This window comes from Hippopotamus amphibius, chromosome 12 (assembly GCF_030028045.1).
Source record: "Hippopotamus amphibius kiboko isolate mHipAmp2 chromosome 12, mHipAmp2.hap2, whole genome shotgun sequence".
In the NCBI taxonomy this organism is placed as follows: Eukaryota; Metazoa; Chordata; class Mammalia; order Artiodactyla; family Hippopotamidae; genus Hippopotamus; species Hippopotamus amphibius.
Genome location: NC_080197.1, coordinates 57151029 through 57163247, shown reverse-complemented (window position 1 = coordinate 57163247; position 12219 = coordinate 57151029). Strand labels below are relative to the sequence as shown.

General features: G+C 38.7%; 1 protein-coding gene across 1 annotated transcript in view; it reads left to right on the top strand.

The window, feature by feature from the left end:
* Window positions 1-4208: 4208 nt before the first annotated feature.
* MRPS35 (mitochondrial ribosomal protein S35) overlaps window positions 4209-12219 on the top strand; it is a 39912-nt gene continuing 31901 nt past the window's right edge. Inside the window, exons 1-4 of the mRNA XM_057703108.1 lie at window positions 4209-4347; window positions 7636-7682; window positions 8801-8968; window positions 10985-11045. Of these exons, the coding sequence (XP_057559091.1) occupies window positions 4236-4347; window positions 7636-7682; window positions 8801-8968; window positions 10985-11045 (388 nt within the window). The 5' untranslated portion in view covers window positions 4209-4235. The remainder of the gene's footprint in view (window positions 4348-7635; window positions 7683-8800; window positions 8969-10984; window positions 11046-12219) is intronic.

The window sequence follows — 12219 nt, the reverse complement described above, 5'->3', positions numbered from 1 at the left end:
GGAATGTGCCCGGAAGGTTATAGTACTCGGTCAATTTATGTTTCCGTGTGTAGGCTGACCCCTGTCTACACCAACATTGTGTAGTGCGAGCTATCAAAAGGCGTTGTTCAAGAGGGTAGGTAGAATTGAATCCAGCAACTGGATCCAGAACCTGTGCCGTCCACGTGAGGCGTGAGTGAAACTGCAGCTCGCCCTCCGTCTCCCATTGCTGACGGTCCTACCATCTCCCACCTCCCCCACCTTCTTCCAGTCAGTAACTCTTTTTTGCCTGTTCACTCCATGCCAGCCCCTGTATGCCAGCTGTTGTACTGTCTGTACTTTTCAAGGTACTGGATGTAAGGTTAAAAATGTTTTTTTTTTAAATAAAAAAAGAGGCGGTGTCATAGAGTAAAAAGAGTTTTCAACTTGGAATCAGATATGGGTTTGAGTTTCCATTCTCTTAAGGGCAGAGTCTAGTGGTATAACTCTTTGTTCTCTCATCTGTAAAATGTGAATGACTTCAACTAATTCAAAGAAGACAGTGCCTGTGACAACATTTTCTATACTGCAGTGTAAGCCTACCACAATTTTGAGAAGTCTAATACAAATTGTAAACATTCATTTTATAAATAGCTGGAAAATATAAATCAAAGACTCACTATGACTTTTTAAATGAAAATAAAGATGTGAAGCATTGGCTGATTTTAAAAATACTGCATTCTCATTTTTTTAATCTGCATTTTGATATAAAAATTTAAGTATAGAAGTATAGAAAGTTACGTCTTCAGGAGTCTCACCCACACCCCCATACCAGGTTACTCTTTACCCTTCGAGAATGTGTAGTGCATATTAAAGATATATTACACAAATGGAATCATATCTATAAATGCCTTGTAACCTGCATTTTAAAAAACTTAACTATCTATTGTGGACAATTTTCCATGCTAATACATTTATATCCACTTCATCCTTTCTAAGACTGACATCGGTGGTTCGCAATCCTGCCTGCATATTTGATCCACTTGGGAAACTTAAAACAAAAGCAAAAAGCACCAAGGCTGCAAATACACCTAGACCAATTGACTAGCATCTCAGAGAGAGGCCTAGACAATTTTTTTTAACCTCCTAAAGTATTGATAATTCTAATGTTCAACTGAGATTAAGATGTATGTGTCTAAGTAGTATTCTATGTTGTATGTATATACCATAATGTATTTAATCTATACTGTTTCAATGGATATTTGAGTTGCAGGGTCTATCTACGTACCTGGAAATTCGCATACTGTCAATTTACCATGCTTGTGAATAGACATACTTTGTTCATTCACTTTTTTTTGTAAGTGCATATTTATTTTTGAGTTAGTTTTTTCCAGTTTTATTGAGATGTAATTGACATGCAGCACTGTGTAAGTTTAAGGTGTACAGCATAATGATTGATTTACATATATTATGAAATGATAACCACAATAAGTTTAGTTAACATCCATCATCTCTTATAAATGCAAGAAAAAAAATTTTTTCCTTGTGATGAGAACCCTTACTCTTTTAGCAACTTTACATACAGCAGTGTCTACCACAGTCGTCATGGTGTGCATTACATCATCAGTACTTCTTTATCTTATAACTGGAAGTTTGGTTCACTCACTTTTTATAAACAGTTTTGATTCAAAATAGATCTATGACAAAGTCATTGGATTAATACAATTTTCTTTTTTTTAATTAATTTATTTTATTTACTGGCTGCATTGAGTATTCATTGTTGCACACAGGCTTTCTCTAGTTGTGGCGAGCAGGGGCTACTCTTCATTGTGTTGCGTGGGCTCCTCATTGCGGTGGCTTCTCTTGTTGCAGAGCACGGGCTCTAGGCACGCGGGCTTCAGTAGTTGCGTCACATGGGCTCAACAGTTGTGGCACACGGGCTTAGCTGCTCCATGGCATGTGGGATCTTTTCGGAGTAGGGCTCAAAACCATGTCCCCTGCATTAGCAGGAGGATTCTTAATGACTGTGCCACCTAGGAAGTCCCTAATGCAGTTTTCAAACACAGTAAATACCAATTATAAAAAATCTCAATATTTAAAATTGATTTACACAGAACTGACTACATAATTTGTGGGGCCCAGTGCAAACTGAAAATATGGAGACCTTTGTTTAAAAATTATTAAAAATTTCAAGATAGGGACAGCAGAGCATTAAGCCAACCACAGTATAAGTCACAAGCCCATGAAACCAGCCTGGCATCTACAGTGTATTGGGTTATTTGGTCACGAAGGCGGAAAAAAAGATTTTTATCATGATTGAGTGACTGCACCTCTAAGATCTTTCCTAACTGAAAAATTATGTTATCCTTACTAACTCCTATGTATGTGATAGCACATGCTTTACTCTGTACACTGCATGAAACAGATAGCATTATTACCTGTTGATAGCATTACAGGTGAATTTTTAACTTTTAATATAAAATGAACTTCATAGTACTTGATATCAGTGAAAACAGTAAGTATTTTTCTGACTCTTCTAATTCCAGTCATACTGATCTACTTCAGTCTTAAGGGAGAGAGTAAAACAAAAGACAGAAAGCATAAGCAGTTTGAACGAGGAACTAAGTCAACATCTTACTCAGAAACTGAGACGTCTCTGGATATGAACTAATCCTACAAGGATTCATACTCATTTGTCCCTAAAGTTCTATGGGATAGGCCTTGTACTTTATCCTACTAAAATATACAAAACTGAGAGAGAAAAAGTGGCTGCTGCATTGGCCATGAGCTTAATCCCCATGGCCACTTTTATATTATGCCTTCTGCAACATCACTCACCTAATCACAGTGGTCCTCAGGAAGACAATATTGTGCACATTTTCTCCGAAACTGAAGTTCAGAGAGGTTAGGTGGACTTGCCCAAGGTCACAAAGAAACAGAGCCTGGATTCAAATCCCACATCCATCTGATTTGAAGGCCATGCTTTTAACCTTAAAAACAGAGTACCGAGGAGAATACCATGTGAAGACGGAGGTAGAGATTGATGTGTCTGCAAGGCAAAGAATGCCAAAAATTGCCAGCAACCATCGGCAACTAGGAGAGAGGCATAAACAGATTCTCCCTCAAAACCTCCAGAAGGAACCATCGTTGCCAATACCTAGATTTTGGACTTCTAGAACTGTAAGAGCGTAAACTGCTATTGCTTTAAGTTACCTAGTTTTTGGTAGTTTGTTACAGCAGCCCTAGCAAATAAATACACACCTAGTACACTGTACTTCTGCTTTGAAGCAATAATGGGATATAAGAGGCCAGAAAAGATGAGGATGGTGATTACTACAAATATTTGTCCTTATCACACCACACACTGACTGATGCCCATGGCGCACTGAATGTTCACAGGGACACCGGCACACCCCTGGGACACCTGCACACCTCTCCTCTCCTTGGTATACTTACCAAGAGTCAGTTGTGTTTGTTCCCAGTTGTTCTTGTTATCATAATTTTGTACTTTGAGTATTATATATACCAACTGAAAAAAAGAGAGGATAATTTTATTAAGGATGGTATGTTAATCCATCCTGGGGTAGAAAATGAGTGCTCATTAAAGGATAACCACTATTTTCTAGGTCCTGATGAGTTCCACCTTTTCTGTAGTCATAACCTGATCTACAAACTAACCAAACCATTGATAACAGTTATAGACTATGCACACAGGGTGCTTACTATATGCCAATATTGTACCCAGACGTTTGATTGGGACCACACAGCCTAAAGATGGTTAAGTCACGTTTTAAACTCAAGTACTAGTCTGGTTCAAGAGGCCACCCTTTTATTACTATCAGATACTGCCTCTCTCCTCAAAGCATATCACTTGCACTAGCTGAAGACTTCCTTTAATTCAAGAAAGTGCAGAAAAGCAGCAACCGCAAAGAAGCAAGGACTCAGGGTAGACTGCCTCTCCTGGGCCGTCAGAGGTTCTGCCCTCACCTGCCCTCTGTAAGCCACATTTCCCCCATCTATGGTCCCTACTTACAGTTGTCTTCGGAATGAATGTTTCAAATTGTTTTTAAAAAAATCTTTTTACTTTCTTTTCATTACTTTTTCTATTTGGGAGTATTGCACAATTGCCTCGGGCTCCTATTTCGCAGGCCCACGTGTTTCCGGTTTCTCCCTCCCAGGGGCGGGGCAAGACGCGGCGAGCCTGCTCAGTAGGACCTCAGCCCCGCTCCTTGGCTCGGTACCGCGCTTGTCCCCTCCCGCTTACCGTCTTCGCAGCCATGGCGGCCGCCGCGCTCCCAGCATGGCTGGTCCTGCAGCCGCGGGCCAGGACCCTTCGTGCCTTTTCCACAGCGGTGTCTCCGGCCACTCGCGCTCCGAGACCAAACCGGCGTGAGTGTCTGCCTCGTCGCCTCGGGGCTTTGGGGGAGGTGAGAGGGCGGAATACAGGCCCGTGATGGCCGCCGCGGCGGCGGAGCCAGAGCCACCCCAGGGAGGCCGGTACGTGCTCTGCCCGCCTGTCGCCGGCCCGCCTAGCAGGAAAGCCGCCGATGTGGGTCGGCCCTCTGCGCGGAGGGTCGCCTGGTTCCTGGCAGCTGATTTCTGTCCCTGGGTCCTCTGGGCGCCGCGAGCGTGCCCCCGCCCTTGTCTGTGACCTGCGCTCTCTGGGGCTCTCTCCCAGGGCCACCGGCACAGGTCTCTCTCTGGTTGCTGGTGGTCGTACTGTGTGTTGGGCAGTGTTGAACCACGGATTTTTCCGAAATTTAAGAGAGGCGTACAAGTGCCCTACAACAAGCTACAGCTCTGAATTCCAGGGCTAGCTATGTCACCAAATGGGGCTGACCTTCATTCAATAGGCATTGTTGAGGTGACCTTCATTCGAGAGATTTTTAGGGATGCTGGGTACCGATCTTGCGCTGGAGGAACGTAGTGGGAAGTCTAGTTGTACATAGACTATAAGTACTGTGCAGTGTGAAGTGCTGTCATGGAAGCGTGAATACGCTGAGGGGGCGGGGGGCACGGAGCAGGAGCCCGCAGGAGGCAGGACAATCTCCGTGGAGGGGGCGCGTCCAGTCATTCACCGGATCCTCTCATGGTGATACCGTCTATGTCTGATGTTCTTACTACTAACTCACCAGTTTAGCCACTTTCTCTCACTTTACGATATTTTCTTTACTGGTCTCTGTTTCTGTTCTTGCTCTCCTACATTGAACTCTCACAACAGCCGGAGTGAAGTGTGCAGAAAGCAAATCTTAACTTGCCACTCCCATGTTCAAAATCTAGAAATCGTTTTTCATTGCTTTGAGATAAATGGTAAATTCCTTAATACATCATAGTAGCTCTTTGTAGTCTTAACAATCTCTTTTTAATCTTTAATTCATCTATTCATTCTACAGATAACTCCTACTGTGTTCTAGGTAGTATTTTAGATACTGGGATATAGCAGGGCCCTTCAACTCATGAAGTTTGTATTCTTAAGGGGAAATCAGATTATAGACAGGTAAACAACGTCAGTACAATGTCAGTTGCTATGAAGAAAAATAAGGCAGGGTCTTGAGAATGATGGGTTAGGGGAATAGTGCCTGTAGGTAAGATAAGATAGGGTAGTCAGGAAAGAACTCCTGGGGGAGTGACATTTGAGCAGATCTGTGGAAAGAGCATTGTTGGCATAGGGAGCTGCAGGTGCAAAAGCTCAGAAGTGAGAACAAGCTTAGGGTTGTACCCAAGGAACAGAAAGAAGACCAGTGTGGCTGGAGCTAAGTGAGTAGAGAAGAGTGGAAGTATAAGATAGCAGGAAGATATATAATGACCTGATATGGTAAAGGCTTGTGGACATTTGGCCTGGATTTTATTATAAGTTTGGGATCACACTGGTAGGTTTTGAGCCGGAAGTGATATAGTGTGATTTATACTTTTAAAAGATCATTGGCTGCTGTGTGGAGAGCTAAGGGTAAGAGTGGAAGCCAGGAGACCAGTTTGGAAGCTGTAGTACTCCCTATGAGATGATAGTGATTTGGATTGAAGTACTAGTGGAGAAGCTGGTGTTGTTGGATTTGGGATATATTTTGAAGGTATTGCTAACAGGACTTACTGATGGATTTGATATGGCACTTGAGGAAAAGTCTCAAGGAAACGTGTTAAATTTTTGTCCTAAGCAATTGGATGAATGGTGATACCATTTAGAGGAACTGGGAAGACTGGAAAAAGGAAATCAAGAGCTCTGCCTATGATGTGTGTTAGTTGAGTTGCCTATGAAATAGATCTCTGCCTTATTAAATAGCACTTTTCTTGGTGTTCTCTGTGACCTGCTCTTAAATTTCAGCCATATTGAACTTGTTTACTTTGATTTTGTGTCTTCTCTCTCACTGTAGAACACTTTTCTCACTTGCCTGTTCCCATGGCTACCTTCTGCTTATCTTTAAGGTTTTAAGTTAAAGTCCACTTTTTCAGGGATATTTTCCCCGACTAATTGACTAGGATGGGCGCCCTGCTATATGTTTCCATTAATATTTAACACTGTTTATTGAAATTACTTGCTAAATAGTTATCTTATTTGACAGACTCTGCATTCAGTGAGAGCAAGGACTTTGTTTCTGTTCTTCATTGCTGCCTTTGGAGTTGCTGGTACACAGTATCACTCGAACAGTTTTTGAATGAATCAGTGAATTACTGTTGAGGAATGAATAAGAATTTGTCAGATGGAGAAATGAGGTGGAGAGGGAGTAGGGGCCAGAAGCCAGGCAGATGAAAGGGAGGCACATTCCAGGCAGAGAGATTAGAAAGTTCAGAGAAAAACTCAGGGGCCTGGTACTGGAAGTCCAGTGTAGTTATGGGGCCTTGTGAAGGGAGATGAAGCTAGAGATGGTGGTTCAGAGTGTGAAGTCTTGTGTGTTATGCTGTCATCACCCTAACTCCTTGGTCTTTAGTTTTCTTGGCTAAACGCCTCTAAATAAGGATAATAATAGTACTTATAGTTATTGTGAAGAATAAGATTAAGTGAGATAATGAAAAGCATTTAGCACAGTGTCTGGACATGTGAAAGTGCTGAATAAATATAGTTATTATTTTGGTATAGCAAAACGTTAATTTAGAGAGACATTAAGTTAATATTTTAAAAAGTAGATACTATATGCAGGTAATTTACCCTCTTGTACAGTTATGTGATTTATTATGATTAGCTATGATTTTTGTTCTTATTGGTGTTATTGTAGCATTGGCAGTTCTAATGAACAGTAGAGAAGGAAAACTGAAGGTTGGTTTGTGTGTGTAAAGAACAGAGTAGTTCCAAATGTGAGCAACTATATATTAGAACATTTCAAGCCAATTATCTTTGAAGATGCAAAATACATATTTCTAAGTAGATGTTTTAACTTGGGAAAGTGAGTTTATTTGACAATGAACCTTAAAAGTTATCGAAAATATTTCTTTAGTTGATAGTTTATTTCACTATATTGTCAATCACAATTTATTTTATATTCAAGTGACTCTTGAATTTTCTTACCTATTTCTGACGTTTCATTTTCATTAAAATGAGTTAGTCCCTGAACTTACAGAAAATGGATTATTGTTTCATTTTTGTATTACTAAATATTTTAACTTATGTGAGAATTGTGGGATCATGAACAGTGTTGAACAACTCGATATTATAAAATTCTCTGTAACTATTGTGTTGTCTTTTAGCTACAACAGAAAGAACATCCAAATATGAAAGGCCACTGAGACGAAAGGTAAGCAGTTAATGTCCTCTAGTGGAGACTGTCTTACTGGTTTCTGAAATTCTAAAGTGGGGCTGATACTCATCATGAGATGGAAGGGCACTGCGGGAGCAGGCTTCGCAAGGGGCTCTTGACTGGGTGACCACTGCAAACGTGGCTCTAGTCTTTGACTGGTTTTTGTCAGTTCCCTGAGAACGGATCATCTCTGAGAGGTGGACTTGCTCACATACTCCCAGGAAATGGGTAAATAAACCGTAACAATGAATTATTTTTGATGATGCCTTGAACAGTCATGCAGCCTGGAATGTAGGCCTTAATCTAACGAGTTTGGTCTCACCCGGTGGGCATCTCTGTGGAGGAATCCAAATTATAAGGTCACTCAGTAAGCATGTGGTCAGAATAAAGGCACATTAGTTGGAAGTTAAAAGACACCAATTAATAATCGTCTAGAGTAGTCATTTTCACAGGACTATTAACTGCTTCCAGGACATATACTACACTGGTATGTGGCTTAGATGTGTGTTGCCTAGTTTTGCCTCTTCACACCTTCCTTTTGGGTTTAAAGGGAATGCTGGCCATCCCCGTCTGTCAAATACAGTTTAAAAAATAAATATATTAATGTGATTGACTAAGCTATCACGTATTCTCTGGGCCCAGGAGACTTGTTATTTCTCATTATGTATTTATTCAGTTAGTTTAATCCTAATTATTTATTTCTGAGTTCTTATTTTTTATTTTCCTTTTTCTTGTTTCCTTTATTTCCAAGTTCTCATTTGTCACTTCATGCACTGACTTTCGAAGACGTTTTAAAAATTATTCAAGATATATGGTTACCACTTCGTAAACAATATGTAGAAAGTTTGCTGAAAGTCTAAGTAAATAAATAAGACAGAAATTTTTTTGCAAAGGAAATGTGCTATTAAGGGGATCCTTGCCACAGGCTTTGAGGAAACTGTGCCAGAGATATTTGGGTAGGTTGGTGTCTGTTCATTTCAGTGGCAGCAGCTGTGGGAGGTCAGATTTTATGTAGGTTGCAGGTCCTCTTATGTTTCTGTTAATTGCAGCTTTTTTGCTTTAGAATTAAAGAACATGTTTATATTTAAAATATTCAACTACTTTACATTCCTCAGGCACTACCTCCTAGGACGGAGAAGATGGCTGTCGACCAGGACTGGCCTAGTGTGTACCCTGTTGCAGCGCCATTTAAACCCTCAGCAGTGCCTCTTCCTGTTCGGATGGGTTATCCAGTGAAAAGGGGGGTGCCCATGGCTAAGGAGGGAAATCTAGAACTTTTAAAGGTAAGAGAAGGTGCTGGTTCATGGGCTCAAACATATATCTAAATAAATGCTGATCTCCCTCTGACACCTACCCTCCCCCCTCCAAAGCATCAAGGTTCAGTACCTAGCGGGTTACTGTATTTGAATTCGGTCTTTAGCAGGTAGTAATGGGTATTATGTTTTGCTCATCCATGGTAAAGAAGGCTCCGAGAGCCCTAGGCATTTAAGAATGTAATTAATTGATCCTATGGCTTCCTTTTGGCTTTTTCTTTTCTATTGTATCTTTTCTATACAAAGTGAAATAACCTAATTTAGTATTGAGAATTGGGAGGTGAAACTTTTACTTTTAAAAAGAGATTTAAAACCTTTCCAGAAAATTATTTAGTATTATTGCTAAAGTCCTTAAACTTGTTTGTTTCTTGAAGCAAAATAGGTCATGTTAAATGCTTCAGTTGGTAAAATCTATAATGAGTTGGTAGCATCTATAATGATTTATAAAAAGTAGACCTCTTAAAGAAAATACAAATATGCATAGCCTTGGAATGCATATCCTAGATGGTTTCCTTTTACATACAGTGAAATTATCATCAAGGAATTGTATTTTCTACTAAATGAGAGTCTTCGTGAAAAACAAAAATTTGCTAAAAGTTGCTGGTAGAAAAATGAGCTGGTCACATGAACAGGGGATCGTCTGCTGCTGGAGACAGGCAGATGAAATTTGAAAATGGGAACATTTCAAGAGACAAGAAAACAAACACCTATAAAATTAATCTTTTCTTCAAATGAAAGAGAAGAATTTAACTTAAAGTGAAGGTCTTTGGAAAATATCACCTGGTGAGAGAGAATAGCAGTATATTTGTAATGATGGTTGTGAATGGAATTTTAATAAACATAAATATCTAAACATTTAATGCATGCCATCCCTTTTAAGAATCACCTGTATGTTTTGTCCGATGAGAGGATCAGTTCCTAGTAAGTGCCCCATTGCATAAACTTGTAAACGGAGTAGTATATACAAGCTCATAGAACGGTGTCAATATAAATGCTGTGTAAGCATTAGCTATTATTTTATCCTTCTATGATTTTGAGTCATGTTTCAAAAATAAAAGTACAGAAAATGAAGTCACCCACCCCATAATCCCAATATTCGGTGCCTATTTTCTCTTGATTAAAATAACCATTTTCTGATCAGTACTTAAGATTCCAGATATAATGTTTAGAGTAACTTTCTGTTTGTTCAAATTTTCCTTCCAAATGAGTTTCTTTAAACTAAAATTTCTCTTTAGATACATAACATTATTTAAGAAATATACTGAGAAATGTTAATTATTTATTTGAAGGAATCAAATCTCTGACCTTACCTAAATTTCCATTGGCCCTATAAATGATTCGAGAACCTCTCAAAGTATCATAAAGATATTCCCAACTTCATTAAACTGTTCATTTAAGATTTGCTCGCTTCGTGTGTTCATCCATTCAATTCGTCAAATGTCTGTTAAGTATAAAGTAGAAAATGTGTTGCAGTGGTATGTATTCCGGGGAGATTCAGATGACTAAACAACGGTCTGTGTCCTTAAGTGCTTTCAGTTTTATAAGGGAAATATGTACACCTGTAAACTTGTGGCAGGAATAATACTATAAAAATAATGTTTTTTCTCCACCATCATTCTCGTAAGATACTTGGTACTAAATCTTTATTTCGGGAAATTCATTTCTTGAATTTACAACACCTGTGACGTGGAATCAGTATTGTTAAAAAAAAAAATCAAATTTTATTTATTACAAGGTTTGTGGGGCTTATGATGTAGTTTTTTATGAGAAAATTGTTTCATGTTTTTAAGACACTTGGGTGGTAATTCCCTGGGGTCCAGTGGTTAGGACTTGGTACTTTCACTGCCGTGGCCTGGTTCAATTCCTGGTCGGGAACTAAAATCCTGCAAGCTACACAGCACGGCCCAAAACAAACAAAAAACAAAAAAAAAACAAAAAAACCCAAAGACACTTAGCTAATTTATCCGTTAAAATTCTCTATTTTAGATTCCCAATTTTCTGCATTTGACTCCAGTAGCAATTAAAAAGCACTGTGAAGCTCTTAAAGGTATGTGGTTGTTTTGTAATATGAAATTTATATTTTATTAATTTCACAGGAATCTCATTTCTAATTATAAAGGGGTCAGCTTATCAAGAGGGTATAATATTTGTAAATATTTGTTCACCCAAAATAGGAGCACTTAATATACAGAAAATATTTACAGAATTGAAGGAAAAAATACAGAGTGATACAGTAATAGTAGGGGGCTTCAGTACTCCACTTTCAACAATAGATAGATGATCCAGACAGAAAATCAGTAAGGAAACATTGGATTTAAACTTAGATGTTAGACGAAGTGAATTTAACAGACACTTACAGAACATTCCATCCAACAGCAGTATAATACACATTCTTCTCAAGCATACATGAAACATTTTTCAGGATAGATCATGTGTTAGGCTGCAAAATAAGTCTTAATAAATTTAAGAAGATTGAAATCATATCAAGCATTTTTTCCAACCACAATGATATGAAACTAAAAATCTATTATAAGAAGGAAACTAGAAAATTTACAAATGTTTGGAGATTAAATGGCATGTCCCTAAACACATATTGATTCAAAGAAGCATTCAAAGAGAAATCAAAAAAGTATCTTGAGATATGGGATGTCCCCAAAGCAGTTCCAAGAGGGAAGTTTATAGCAATAAATGCCTATATTATTAAAAAAAAAAAAAAAAAAGGCAAGTAAACCACTTAACTTTAGATCCCAAGGAACTAGAAAAAGAAAAACAAACTTAGCCCAAAGTTAGTAGAAGGAAGGAAATAATGGTTTGAATGGAAATAAATTGCAACTAAAAGAATAGTAGAAAAGAGCAATGAAACTAAGAGCTTGTTTTTTGAAAAGATAAACAACATAGACAAGCCTTTAACTAGAATACTAAGAAAAAGAGAGGCCTCAAAAATATAAATGAAATGGGAGACATTACAACTGATATCACAGAAATGCAAAAGATCTAAGAGACTACTGTGAACATTTTTATGCCAACAAATTGGACAACCTAAAAGAAATTGATATATTCCTAGAAACATATAATGTACCAAGACCGAATCATGAAGAAGTAGAAAATCTGAATGGACTGGTTACTAGTAAGGAGATTGAATCACTGATCAAAAACCTCCCACCAAGAAAAGTCCAGGACCAGATGGCTTCACTGATGAATTCTTTTATTTTATTTTTTTT